Below are 15,175 nucleotides of genomic sequence, written 5' to 3'. Positions count from 1 at the left end.
TTCAGAGCTAAACAAAGAATTCACAGCTGAGGAATGCCGAATGGCTGAGAAACACCTAAAGAAATGTTCAACATCTTTAGTCATAAGGGAAATGCAAATCAAAACAACCCTGAGATTTCACCTCACACCAGTGCGATTGGCTAAGATCAAAAACTCAGGTGACAGCAGATGCTGGCGAGGTTGTGGAGAAAGAGGAACACTCCTCCATTGTTGGTGGGATTGCAGACTGGTAAAACCATTCTGGAAATCAGTCTGGAGGTTCCTCAGAAAATTGGACATTGAACTGCCTGAGGATCCAGCTATACCTCTCTTGGGCATATACCCAAAAGATGCCTCAACATATAAAAGAGACACGTGCTCCACTATGTTCATCGCAGCCTTATTTATAATAACCAGAAAATGGAAAGAACCCAGATGCCCTTCAACAGAGGAATGGATACAGAAAATGTGGTACATCTACACAATGGAATACTACTCAGCTATCAAAAACAACGAGTTTATGAAATTCGTAGGCAAATGGTTGGAACTGGAAAATATCATCCTGAGTGAACTAACCCAATCACAGAAAGACATACATGGTATGCACTCATTGATAAGTGGCTATTAGCCCAAATGCTTGAATTACCCTAGATCCCTAGAACAAACGAAACTCAAGACGGATGATCAAAATGTGAATGCTTCACTCCTTCTTTAAATGAGGAAAAAGAATACCCTTGGCAGGGAAGGGAGAGGCAAAGATTAAAACAGAGACTGAAGGAACACCCATTCAGAGCCTGTCCCACATTTGGCCCATACATATACAGCCACCCAATTGGACTAGATGGATGAAGCAAAGAAGTGCAGACCGACAGGAGCCGGATGTAGATCGCTCCTGAGAGACACAGCCAGAATACAGCAAATACAGAGGCGAATGCCAGCAGCAAACCACTGAACTGAGAATAGGTCCCCTATTGAAGGAATCAGAGAAAGAACTGGAAGAGCTTGAAGGGGCTCGAGACCACATATGTACAACAATGCCAAGCAACCAGAGCTTCCAGGGACTAAGCCACTACCTAAAGACTATACATGGACTGACCCTGGACTCTGACCCCATAGGCAGCAATGAATATCCTAGTAAGAGCACCAGTGGAAGGGGAAGCCCTGGGTCCTGCTAAGACTGAACCCCCAGTGAACTAGTCTATGGGGGGAGGGCGGCAATGGTGGGAGGGTTGGGAGGGGAACACCCATAAGGAAGGGGAGGGGGGAGGGGGATGTTTGCCCGGAAACCGGGAAAGGGAATAACACTCGAAATGTATATAAGAAATACTCAAGTTAATAAAAAAAAAAAAAAAAAAAAGAATGTATTGATTTGCATTCTTCTACATGCTGACCTCCAGTTAAACCAACACCAGTGTGTTGAAAATACTATCTTTCTTAAATTGGATGGTTTTGGCTCCTTTGTCAAAGATCAAGTGACAATAAGTATTTGGGTTCATTTCTGGGTCTTTGATTCTGTTCTGCTGTTCTAACTTCCTGTGTCTGTACCAATACCATACAGTTTTTATGTCTATTGCTCTGTAATACTGCTTGAAGTCAAGGATGGTGATTACCCCAGAAGTTCTTTTATTGTTGAGGATAGTTTCCGCTATCCTAGTTTTTTTTTTTTTTTTTTTTTTTGCTATTCCAAATGAATTTGAAAATTGCTCTTTCTATCTCTATAAAGATTTGAGTAGGAATTTTGATGGAGATTGCATTGAATCTGTAGATTGCTTTTGGAAAAATGGCCATCTTTACTATATCAACCCTGCCAATCCAGGAGCATAGGAGATTTTTCCATCTTCTGAGATCTTCCTCAGTTTCTTTCTTCAGAGACTTGAAGTTATTGTCATACAGATCTTTCACTTGCTTCGTTAAAGTCACACCAAGATATTTTATATTATTTGGGACTATTTTGAAGGGTGTCATTTCCCTAATTTCTTTCTCAGCCTGTTTATCCTTTGAGTAGAGGAAGGCTACTGATTTGTTTAAGTTAATTTTATACCCTGACACTTTGCTAAAGTTGTTTATCAGGTTCAGTAGTTCTCTGGTGGAACTTTTGAGGTCACTTAAGTACACTACCATATTATCTGCAAATAGTGGCTTTTTTATTTCTTCCCTTCTAATTTGTATACCTATGATCTCCTTTTGTTGTCTGATTACTGTGGCTAGGACTTTGAGTACTATATTGAATAAGTAGGGAGAGAGTGGAAGCCTTGTCTACTCCCTGATTTTCGTGGGATTGCTTCAAGTTTCTCTCCATTTAGTTTGGTGTTAGCTTCTTCTTTGCTGTATATTGCTTTTACCATATTTAGATATGGGGCTTGAACTCCTGATCTTTCCAGTACTTTTATCATGAAGGGTCTTGAATTTTGTCAAATGCTTTCTCAGCATCTAATGAAATGACCATGGGGTTCTCATCTTTGAATTTGTTTATGTAGTGGGTTACATTGATGGATTTTTGTATTTTAAATCATCCCTGCATCCGTGGGATGAAGCCTACTTGACCATGATCGATGATCATTTTGATGTGTTCTTGTATTTGGTTTGCAAGTATTTTATTGAGTATATTTTGGTCAATATCCATGAGGAAATTTGGTCTGAAGTTACCTTACTTTGTTGGGTCTTTGTGTGGTTTTGGTATAAGAGTAATTGTGGCTTCATAAAAGGAATTTGGTAGTGCTCCATCTGTTTCAATTGGGTGGAATAATTTGGACAGTATTGATATGAGCTCTTCTATGAAGGTCAGATAGAATTCTGCACTGAACCCATCGGGAACTGGCCTCTTTTTGGTTGGGAGATGTTTTAATAATTGCTTCTATTTATTTAGGAGTTATGGGGTGGTTTAGATGATTTATTTGTTCCTGATTTAACTTTGGTACCTGTTATATGTCTAGAAAATTGTGCATTTCTTCCAGATTTTCCAGTTAATTCTGAAATGAAATCAAATATTAAAAATGTAAGTAAAAAGTGCAAGACTGTAGAGAGATTTTCCTATGTTTGTCAAGGATGTCAATCTAAATTGCCAAGTTACATCTCAGAAGTCTTGCAAATTATAGACAGCGGTGTTCCTATGATTTCTGCTCTTTATTCAGACATATCTCATGTGACTCTTTATTCTGTAGTAACTGTATAAAGGATTTTCATTATATTTTCATTGTATTTTTATTAAATAATACCACATACCACAACCTTCTGAGTTCTTTTGTAACCTATACATACCAAAAATGTATAAATATTACATACACTGAACTGTTTAGATTTAACATGATTTGCTTTAAATATTGAATAAAACATAAAAATATTTTCAAGAATTTCTGTGGATGTTTTTCTGTCTTTTATTCTTTTCACTATCATCATCATCACCATCATCATCATGATTCTTCTTCATCCTCCTCCTCCTCCTCATCATCATCATCATCATCCGGCCTGCCATGAACTCACAAAGATCCACCTACTTCTGTCTGCCCAGTGCTGGGATTGAAGTTGTGCATTGCCACGTCCATCACAATATGATTACTACAGCATCTTACATAGGTGATGCTGGCCTTGAACTCCTGATCCAATTTTTATCTTTGGCTCTCCAAATGCTAGGATTACAACTGTACAGAGCCACTTCTGAATTGGCTTATGACTTTGCTTTTAAGTTAATGAAATTGAGTGTGTGTGTGTGTGTGTGTGTGTGTGTGTGTGTGTGTGTTTCTGTGTGTGTGTGGGCGCGCGTGCGCGCATGCATGTGCATGCGTGTGTGTTTATGAGATGCTGACTTATTGCCTCAAAGGACATAATGTTCTCTCCTGGGATACACAGGCCTCTTGACCTCAGATGTGATTATTTACTGCAACAAAGGTTTTTTAATGCACAGGCTTAAAGATGGTAATGAGAATCTGGTAAGGAGAGGGCACAGAGAAAGCCAGAAGGAGGCTAATCAGAAGCAAAAGGAGAAATTCTCCCATCTTGTGCTGGGATTGAAGGTATGTGTCACAACTAAGTTGTCAATAGTGTACTTAGAGAAAGTGAAAGAAAGTGTAAAAATGAACAACTGATACTCAAAGCATTTTGAGTTCTTGCTGTTATTTTATTTAACATCTCCGTCTTGGAGTAATGTAACAGTCAATTCAAAATCCAGGCTTCTTTGTTAGAAAGTAGCTTAAGTCCATGGGAAGTCAACACATCACAATGCTGTGATGTGGAGACATCCTAATTACATAGTGCACTGTATATAATTAGGAAATCGAAGAATTTCTATTGTGTTGAGCTAATATGTTACTCAGCTGGTGATGAATGGTCCTTTGGTGGGTGAGAAAAGTCATAAAAGGTCAGAGGTGAGCCTCCTAATAATCTTTTTTCAAACAATCTTCATAAATTGCGTGTACTACTATAGAATTTTAGTAATAGTGACTACATGGTGGTGATGATGAGTATTTCCTGAGAATTTCTGCACACAGACACTGCTGTATTACAGAAAGAATATTGACAGTGTATCATGCTTTCCATCAGTTCACAAAAAAGAAAAAACATTTATGTGGATAAAGAGAGAGAGAGAGAGAGAGAGAGAAAGAGAGAGAGAGGGAGAGACAGAGACAGAGACAGAGATGAGATGAGACAAGGAATGAAGCCCACCAATGAACATTTCTAATCTTTTAAAGCCTTCCAGTGTTTACTACACATAACATCTTTATAACATGGAAGATCTATGTATTAAACATAACTCATAATGGATATGGAAAATATTACATTATAACACTATGTACATGGCTTCATTCTGTTACTAGATTGGTCACTACAGACTTCTCAGGGCAGGCACTTTTGCACTTTAATGAACATATTACCATGTAATCACATTGGGCTTAAACATTTGCAGCTTTAAGGTGAAACAGATAAAATTGACGAATCTGAAAATTTACTTGAAGATTACTTTAAGATTAGAGACAGAGGCTTATCCATTGCAGCCTATTCTGATGTTTCCATTATTCCAAAGAGCCTTGAGATGTAGACCTCTATTTGTCTACATTCAAGACATGAAACCCCATTCTCCTTTCATGAGTCATTATGAAAACAGAACTTTCTCTTATGAGTCTCAAATAGAATTTCACTACATTGATCTTGGCACATCCCAAGGATGAACTCAACAGCTGATGAAGTCCTAAAAGCGATAGAAAATTTAGGCAGATTTTGCCTGTTTCAATACAATTTCAAATAACAAGGAGAGAAATTCTTACTTATTTTACATTTTTCACATAATTTTGTGTGATTTAATATTTTTTAAATATCTCAACAGAAAATCATTTGTGTTAGATAATAGTTCTTAAAGTATTCAGAGACTTTCTGATGCTCCGATTTTTTATTTGACTCTGAATTTTGGAAGGTATGAAATATACTTATGACAAGCTTTATTTTTTTATTTGTCCTGTAAGAACTAAAAGTATAAAATGAACAAATATGCACAGGCTGTTAGGTTGCCAGTATTTACTGCCATTGATTCCTCCACAAGGAGTGAATGACTCCATTTCCCCTGTCTCATGGGCCCTCATCAATAATGCAAATCTTTGCATTGGGCTGCTGTAGATAATTGGGATGAGGCCATTTACAAAGGACATTTTTTAAAGTTACCAGTTAAGCCCTACTCAGACATTCTTCTTTATGGCTTCGTTTCTCCCTTGGCTTCTATATCTATGTCACTGAGGAAACTGTGTAGCTCCTTCCAGATGTGAAAATATACAACTGGTAGACATAGACCTGCAAAATTAACTGACAAGAGTCTATAAACTCCGAAAAAAATATTACTGAGGAGTCAGGACCCAAGAAGAATATATTGAGTTGAAAATGGTATGTACAAAATGAGACCGCGGAGAGAGAGAGAGAGAGAGAGAGAGAGAGAGAGAGAGAGAGAGAGAGAGAGAGAGAGAGAATGGTTAAAGTGAGCAAGTGCTAACAGGAATGAGGAAACAAAAATGAATTTGAAAAGACCTTCTCATACTCTCATTAACAATTGGCTAAATGGAACCTAAGTGGACAACTGACCATCACTTTACCTTTTGTCTTTGTTAGCACAGTATCACTCTTAACCTAGGCTGTCATTTAACTCACAGTCAAATTAATACCCAAGTTAATAAAGATGAAAAAAAAGAAATGGTTCAGTAATTAATGAACTTGTTGTTCAGGTGTGAGGAGTGGAGTTTGGATCCACCGTACCCATGAAAGACTGTGCCATCCAGATTTATATAATTCCAACTGTAAGAGTATGAAAGGCAAAAGAAGGTGGATTCCCGACTCAGTCTAGCAAAAACAAGTAGCTTCGGGTCAAGTAACAGACCCTGTTTCAACAAATAAGGCAGACAGGATAGGGTAGAAAAATACTTGACATTGGTTTTTGAGCATTATAAGCACATGTGCGTCCATATATTTATCACGCACACACACACACACACACACACACACACACACACAGGAGAGGGAGAGAGAGAGACTTGGGGCAGAAGAGACAGAGAGATAGTCTGAATAACTTCCCTAATCTGCAAGAATTTTTGTAATAATTTTGTCCTTTCTTTCAGGAGATGAGTGTCAACTGTTCTCTGTGGCAGGAGAATAGTTTGTCTGTCAAACGCTTTGCATTTACCAAGTTCTCTGAGGTCCCTGGAGAATGCTTCCTCCTGTTCACCCTCATCCTTCTCATGTTCTTAGTATCACTAACAGGAAATACTCTCATAGCCCTTGCTATTTGTACCAGTCCATCTCTACACACCCCCATGTACTTCTTTCTGGCCAACTTGTCTCTCCTGGAGATTGGCTATACTTGCTCTGTCATACCCAAGATGCTGCAGAGCCTTGTGAGTGAGGCCCGAGGGATCTCTTGGGAGGGTTGTGCCTCACAGATGTTCTTCTTCATATTCTTTGGTATAACTGAGTGCTGCCTATTGGCAGCCATGGCCTTTGACCGCTATATGGCTATATGTTCCCCACTCCACTATGCAACCCGAATGAGTCGTGGAGTATGTGCCTATTTGGCAATTGTCTCATGGGTAATGGGATGCATAGTAGGTCTGGGACAGACCAATTTTATTTTCTCCTTGAACTTCTGTGGACCCTGTGAGATAGACCACTTCTTCTGTGACCTTCCACCTCTCCTGGCACTTGCCTGTGGTGATACATCCCAAAATGAGGCTGCCATCTTTGTGGCAGCAGTGCTCTGCATATTTAGTCCATTTTTACTGATCATTTCTTCCTATGTCAGAATTCTCGTTGCAGTGCTGGTGATGCCTTCACCTGAGGGGCGCCATAAAGCTCTCTCTACCTGTTCATCTCACCTACTTGTAGTCACACTCTTCTATGGCTCAACATCTGCCACCTATTTGAGGCCCAAGTCTAGCCACTCACCAGGAGTGGACAAACTCTTGGCCCTCTTCTATACATCAGTGACATCCATGCTGAATCCCATCATCTATAGTTTAAGGAACAAGGAAGTAAAGGGTGCACTGAGAAGAACTCTGGGCCTGAAGAAAGTTCTGACAATGAAAAGGTAACCGAGAATCCTGAAGTGCTCTTTCAAAAGGGTGCACCGTCTGTCAAGTAAGCAAACAAAAGTGCTATGCTCTTCCTGGCTGTCTTGAAACAATCTTTAAGAAATATAACTTTGTTTTAGAGTATTCTCTTTATTCAACATTATTTCTAATTGAAAATAATGGAAAAGTATGCTTGCTACTAAAAACATTTGTTGGTTAGTCCATTGATTAAAGATTTTCATCTGAGCAGATTTTAAATCACATGCTAATGTCTCAAGAGCCTTGAAAACTCTCTGTATCCATTCTTAGCCATTGTCCAACCCCTGATATATCTGTTAACTCTGCCCTTTACACAGATTCTCAAAACATAGCACTTAATGTCTTAATAGCTCTATGAAGCAGGGTATTTTTCTGTCATAAAAGTCTTTAAATTCTTCAGATGTAATTATACACACATGTAATATAGAATTAGATAATTCTTTTGTGGATTCTGTTTACAGAAAGTGTAAACATTCCAATAATGCAAACTGTCAACTCTTGAAACTATATGCTACAAGCCTTTAAAGAAAAGTATGAGAAATAAATGTTAGCATTTTGTAAGATACAAATGATTTTAAAGGAAATATTAGTGATATTACAGGAGAAGAAACAAAGTAAACAGAAATTTATTGTTATATTTGCAAGATTTTCTAAAATTTATACATGTGCAGATGAATTGACATACATCTTGAGATCTTCCAGCAAATTACTTCTAAATGATCTCAGCTTGTTATGTTGAGATCAATATTCCTTAGCACATGTAAATACATTGCATTAGACAATGCAGTTGGAACAGCTAAGTAGTTCTCAGGGCAGTGAACTGTTAGCCTCTGTTCTGTGTACCATTAGGTCACTCCACATTCCTGGCTTTGGGCACCCAGGGACTAGAATTGTTGCCATAAGAGCAGTTTCTCCTCCCTATATGATTTCTAGTAGGGTAGAGGAAAAGAACCCCAGCCAGGTGATTCTCAACATCATAGTTTCAGATAAGCCCACCGCACATACACACACATTATATACAAAATTTTTAAATTTCAAGAAAATGACTGAAATGTCAGAAATATGTGTGGGGTGGGAGCAGTCAGCATTCCATCTGTGTGAAGTGGGTTTACAAATGCTGCAAGACTAATGTAAAAGGTCAGCTAGTCTCAGGTCATTTCATAAGAAAAGAAGCCAGAGTTCCTTGAAGAAGCAGTAGGGTCATTTCAAAACTAAGATAACAAACCATCGAAATCATGAAGCACATGCAACATGCTGAAAAGACAAAGGAGCCAACAAGGAAGAGCCTTCAATGGCCCAAGTTGAAGCAATTTGAGCAACAAAACAATTAGTGGTTGAAGTGGTAGAATGCCTTGAGTTTCTATGTATATAATGAAACAAAAATAAAATTCCAATCGAGTGTGCAGAAAGTTTGAAAGAAATAAAATAAACATTACACTAAAACTGCAGGCCTGCTGTAGGCATGAGTCACTAATACTGTTTCCTATAAGTTAAATCTGACTTTCCTGTACAGTTTGATTTCTGCTTTTTAAATTTTTTATATTTATTTATTTGTTTTATTAATTTATTTACATCCCAAATGTGGTTCGCCATTTCTGTCCCCCCTCACAGTGTCTCCCCCACATCCTCTATCCCTTCTCCAGATTCTTTCTTTTAAAAAGACAAAACAACATAGTGGAATGGCATTCTCAAGTAGTTATAGGGCATGCTTATTCCCTAAATAGCTACTAATTTGACCAAGCATTTGAAAATCTACAACATTGATAGTGCAGACATCAGGAAATAGCTTCAAATATGGTCTTCAAAAATGAAATATTCTCCAGCTATCAGTTTGTCAAAACTGGAAGAATCTCTTCTTACCCAACATACCATTTGGAAGTTTTAAAGAAGAAAGTTAAGGCAAGATTCTTTCCAAGAGAACTCATATGCATATGGAAAATATAAAGCACTGTAAGAGCAAAACTATCCTTGTAATATGCATAGAGAAAAACGATCAGACAAGAAGAAAAACAGATAGCAACCTGCCTGGATTCAACAGAAGAGAGCCTGAGTCCTGTAGTGTATTCTGCATTACTTTATGGAGTTTATGGGCTAATATCTAGAAATGAACACCTACAAAAATCAACAACAAACTAATCACAAGCTACAATATTTTTTTCCTTTTTTTCCCTCCATCTTTATTAAATTGGGTATTTCTTATTTACATTTCCATTGTTATTCCCTTTCCCGGTTTCCAGGTTTCCAGGCCAACATCCCCCTAGCCCCTCCTCCTCCCCTTCTATATGGGTGTTCCCCTCCCGATCCTCCCCCCATTACTGCCCTCCCCCCAACAATCACGTTCACTGGGGGTTCAGTCTTGGCAGGACCAAGGGCTTCCCCTTCCACTTGTGCCCTTACTAGTTTATTCATTGCTACCTATGCAGCTGGAGCCCAGGGTCAGTCCATGTATAGTCTTTGGGTAGTGGCTTAGTCTCTGGAAGCTCTGGTTGCTTGGCATTGTTGTTCATATGGGGTCTCGAGCCCCTTCAAGCTCTTCCAGTTCTTTCTAAGATTACTTCAACGGGGGTCCCATTCTCAGTTCAGTGGTTTGCTGCTGGCATTCGCCTATGTATTTGCTGTTTTCTGGCTGTGTCTCTCAGGAGAGATCTACATCCGGTTCCTGTCGGCCTGCACTTCTTTGCTTCATCCATCTTATCTAGTTTGGTGGCTGTATATGTATGGGCCACATGTGGGACAAGCTCTGAATGGGTGTTCCTTCACTCTCTGTTCTAAACTTTGCCTCCCTATTCCCTGCCAAGGGTATTCTTGTTCCCCTTTTAAAGAAGGAGTAAAGCATCTGCATTTTGGTCATCTTCTTGAGTTTCATGTGTTCTGTGCATCTAGGGTAATTCAAGCATTTGGGCTAATATCCACTTATCAATGAGTGAATACCATGTGTGCTTTTCTGTGATTGGGTTACCTCACTCAGGATGATATTTTTCAGTTCCATCCGTTTGCCTATGAATTTCATAAAGTCATTGTTTTTGATAGCTGATATTTATAAAAGCTTAACAAGTATGTGGAAAGTATTATTTTTAGCTATATGTGAGTATACTAATGTTTAATAATTTGTATATTTATTGCATTTTTGAAATAAATAAATTTTAAGTGACTCAGGCGATCATATAACTTTTCATGTATTTGATTGCAATATAGATCAATAAAATGTTTATTTGACTGTGATTATCACTATGAATATTTATGTAAATAAAATTATGTCAACTAAGACCTGCCATTCTGTTTTTATACTTTTTGTTTTAGATGTGTGAATGTTTTACTTGCATGTATATCTGTGTACCATGTGCATGCCTGGTGCCCAGTGGGCCGAAGAGAGTTGTCAGATCCCCTGAGACTGAAGTTACCGTTGTGAGCTCTCACATGGGAGCTGGGAATTGGTCCCAGGTTCTCTGGAAGAACAGACAGTTCTCTTAATCATTGAGGCATTTCTTCATCTCCAGGAAATGCCATTTTTTAAATAAATACAGTGCTTAAACTAACCTGTCTTCTGCATAGACCACTTTTTCCTCTAATGAGATAATTTAATTCTAAATACACACACAACTGCTTCTTACCTTCATTTGGATTTAGTTATCTTTTATTTAGTTAGTATTTATTCACTTTACATTCCCCTCAGCTCACCCTTCCCACAATCCTTATCTCCACTCACCTCCTCTGTGTAGGTTGGAGCCCCATGGTTATCTCCTCACTTTGCACATCCTTTGCCTCTGAGGTGAGACAATGCAGCCTAGCTAGGCAGAGATAGGGAAGTAGGGGACATATCCAGGAAGACACAGAGACCTAAGATGAGAGATGCCCAAGAATCAATGAGGGATTCCTTAGCTGTGACTCCCAGTATGGATGATATGGAACCTGAAGAGACCGCCTCCTGTAGCCAGGCAGGAATCCCAATGTAATGATACAGACAACAACTTTTGACCCAAAATTTAGCCTATCTACAAGAAATGCAGGGACAGGGGACGGAGCAGAAACTGAAGGAATTGTCAACCTATAACCAGCCCAACTTGAAATACAACCCATGGACAAACACCAATTTCTGACACTGTTAATGACATTCTGTTATGCTTGCAGACTGGAGTCTAGCATGGCTTCCCTATGAGAGGCTCCATAGAGCGGCTGACTCAGACAGACACAGACATCCTTTGTCAGACCCTGAATGGAGCTTGCAAACTCTTTTTTTCTTGGAAGAAAAGGAGGAAAAGGATCGTGGCTGCTAAGGGGATAGGAGCTCCACAGGAAGACCACAGAGTCAACTAACCTAGAACCTTGGGGCTCTCAGAGAATGAACCAGCAATCAAAGAACATACACAGGCTGGACCTAATCCTCCCAGCACCTGTGTAGCAGATGTGCAGCTTTGTCATCATGTGAGTTCTGAATAACTGGAGTGGGTGATATTCCAAATCCTTCTGTCTGTATGTGGGGTATCTGTGTCTTTTAAAAATTCATTTACTCACTTTACATCCCATTATCAGTGTCCCCTCTCTTCACAGTACCCCCTTCCAAAGGTTCTCCCCCACTTCCTCCTCCTCTTCTCATCTGAGAACAGGGACCTCCCCTCTGGGTATCACAACCTCCTCTTCCTCCTGGCAGTTAAGTAACTGCAGGACTTGGTGGATCCTCTCTCACTGAGGCCAGACAAGGCAACCCATTTAGGGAACAGAGTCTACAGACAGGCAACAAATTCAGGGAAAGCCATCGCTCCAGTTTTTGGCAGACCCACATAAAGACTTCTGCTACCTATGTGTTGGGAGTTTAGGTCCAGTCCATGTTCACTCTTTGGTTGGTCGTTCAGTCTGTGGGAGCCTCCAAGAGTCTAGGTTAGTTGATTCTATTGGTCTTCCTGTGGAATGCCTATACTCTTCTTCCAGTCCTCAATTCTTCCCCTCTCTCTTCCAAAAGATTCCCAAAGCTCCAACTAATGTTTGGTTGTGATCTCTATACTTGTTTCTGTCAGATATCAGGTGGATTTCTCAGAAAACAATTATGCTAGGATTCTGTGTGCAAGCATAATAGAGTGTCTTTAATAGTGTCAGGGATTAGTTCTTGCCCATGAGATAGGTCTGAATTTAGGTCAGTCATTGGTTGGCCATTCCTTCCATTACTGCTCTATCTTTGTCTCTGCCATCTCATAGGCAGGGCACATTTTGGGTTGAAAGTTTTGTACCCAGGGTGCGTTGCAATCCTTATCCCTTCTCTAGAAGTCATGCCTGACTGCAGGAAGTGACCAATCAAGGATCCATATCCCCCATTGCTAGGATTTTCAGCTAGAGTCACCCCCATAGATAACCTGGGGTCTCCTCTTGCCCCAGGTCTCTGTCACTTCCTAGAGATGCACTCCTCGCACTTCTGATTTCCATTCTCTCTCCCCTGCTTTTCCTATGCCTGGTTCCCCCAAAAATCCACTCTCTTACCCATCACCCTTTCCATCCAGTTCATTCCCTCCATTCATCTCAATATCTATTTTGTTAATTGCATTTTAAAATCAGCATATAGAAAATATTATGTAAGTATTCCATGTCAACAAGGGTATAAGAAGTATTTCATAAGTAATTGTGGTGGATATTAAGCAAAATATGAACATATTAAATTTTAAAGAGGCCAAAGTTACTACATATATGGTTAGAAGAGATGCTGTTTTTATTACATTCAACATGAAGAAAAACATTTATACATTCTATGAAGTTAAATCATAAAGGAATGTGTTAAACGAGTGAACACATCACACAATTTTATTGTTTTTAAAGCTCTATTGCAAACCTTTACACATTGAAAGTTGTGAATGCTTAAACTTATGTGAGTGTGCTTTGTTGTAAAGTTAAAGTTTAGATACAGAACTTTATGTTGTATCACAGGGGATACATCAGGGAGTTGTCTGTTGCCTTACCTGTCTTCCTTCCTTTATTCCTAATGAAGATTTATCTTACTTGCAGCTCTTGCTGTGAGAGACTGATCAGAAAATGCCTGATTGTATATAACCCAGAATCCATTGATGAAAAAGATAAAAGATAAACATCTCTAAATAGTGTACTTAATCCAAACTTTCTTGTAGATATTAACACTTGAAACAAAATGCAAAAACAAAAAGCAAAATTCCTAGACTATTACCACATACAGGACGTAGTAGCTGTAGGAAGCATTCTCAGGTGATTGTAAACTTCTGCACCTAAGACCAAACTGCATCCCTGAAGTTGTAGATTTATTTCTTTGGCAAGAAAGTCAGTTTGTCCCTTGACAGTTGTGTCATCTGTCCATTACTAGAGCAATGGCCATGCTTTATGAATGTGAAGAAATAAACACATATCAGTTTTAATTTCTTCGTAGAGTTTCAAGAAGAACCTGAAAGAGAGTTTATAACATTCTAGAGATGAAGTAAAAGAATTTAAATTAGCTGGCATCTTTATAGATGTTATTAAAATTTTCTGCCTGCTCTTATTTAAGATTTTTGACTATTAATACTAAGAATGAAAAGAAAGACAGTTATATAATGTCCACCAACCCCCAAAGCCTGAAACATTGTGAGAGCCTGTCTTATTTCTCCTTAACTTGGGTCTCTGCATTGCCCATCTAAATTCTTTGTTTCCCAAGTAGATCAGAGGACTAAGTGAGGGTGTTACTCTCATGAAGAAGACCAAGGAACTTTCTGTACTTGCTCTAGTAAGCATGTAAATAAAATGTTCAGTTTCAAGAACAAAAAGAACCATCAAATGGGACCCACATGAACCAAAAGCTTCCTTTCTGCCATCAGTGAACTTTAGCACACTGGTAACAATGCAAGCAATAATATAATGGATTCCTTGAGGAATCACTGCCTAAGGAAAGTAAATGCTGAGATGTGTTTTTCTAGGGATGTTGTATCCAAGAAAGTAGTTTCCACCAGGGCAGACTTCTCACACACATAAATTGTTCATTCTGTCATGGCTACACAGAGATGGCTGAAAAACCAGAGTGGTCTGAATTGTGAACACCATAGAACACCATAGAACTACAGATCCAGGCCAAGGCAGCTAGCTTCCAGAGAAACTTTGGGTGTGTGACAACTCCGTACTGCAGGGGTCAGCAGAGAGCAGTGACAGGATGCCACTGTCAAACACACTTTGTCCAGTCTCAGAACAATGTAGACATGGATCACACAGCATAGATGATTGTCTCCTCTGGGCCTTTGAAATTCTAGACTATCTGAGGAACAACACTTGTCATAAAACATAGGTCTATGGAGGAGAAATTGGGGAAATACATGGGTATGTGAAGTTTGGAGTAAAAATGTCACAAGTATGATCATTGTGTTTTCTATCAGTGTCACAATGTCAATGACTGAGGTGGCCAGAAGACGAGCTGAGTGGACTGAAGCTGGTCAGGGAAGCCTGGTAAGCTGAAACATTCTGGGCTGCTAAAATTGGACTCTGTCATTGTTTCTTTGAGTCATCTTTTTGATAATTCTGACTTTAATCCTGTAAGAAGAACTTTAGATAATAAAACAAATCAAAAAGAACAAACTGAACAAACTATTACAGCAGTGTGGTTAAAAGAGCAAAATACAGATGTAAAACAATACAAAATATTT

The 15,175-nt window shown here is 39.0% G+C and overlaps 1 protein-coding gene across 1 annotated transcript; it reads left to right on the top strand.

Moving 5' to 3' along the window:
* Positions 1-6,572: 6,572 nt before the first annotated feature.
* Or10al6 (olfactory receptor family 10 subfamily AL member 6) lies at positions 6,573-7,538 on the top strand. The gene has a single exon (NM_206850.1). The coding sequence runs from the start codon at positions 6,573-6,575 to the stop codon at positions 7,536-7,538; it is 966 nt and encodes a 321-aa protein (NP_996732.1).
* The last annotated feature ends 7,637 nt before the right edge of the window (positions 7,539-15,175 follow it).

The sequence above is a fragment of the Rattus norvegicus genome, chromosome 20, assembly GCF_036323735.1.
Source record: "Rattus norvegicus strain BN/NHsdMcwi chromosome 20, GRCr8, whole genome shotgun sequence".
NCBI lineage: Eukaryota > Metazoa > Chordata > Mammalia > Rodentia > Muridae > Rattus > Rattus norvegicus.
Note: the sequence above shows the minus strand (reverse complement) of the source record. Positions and strands in the feature narration are given on the sequence as shown.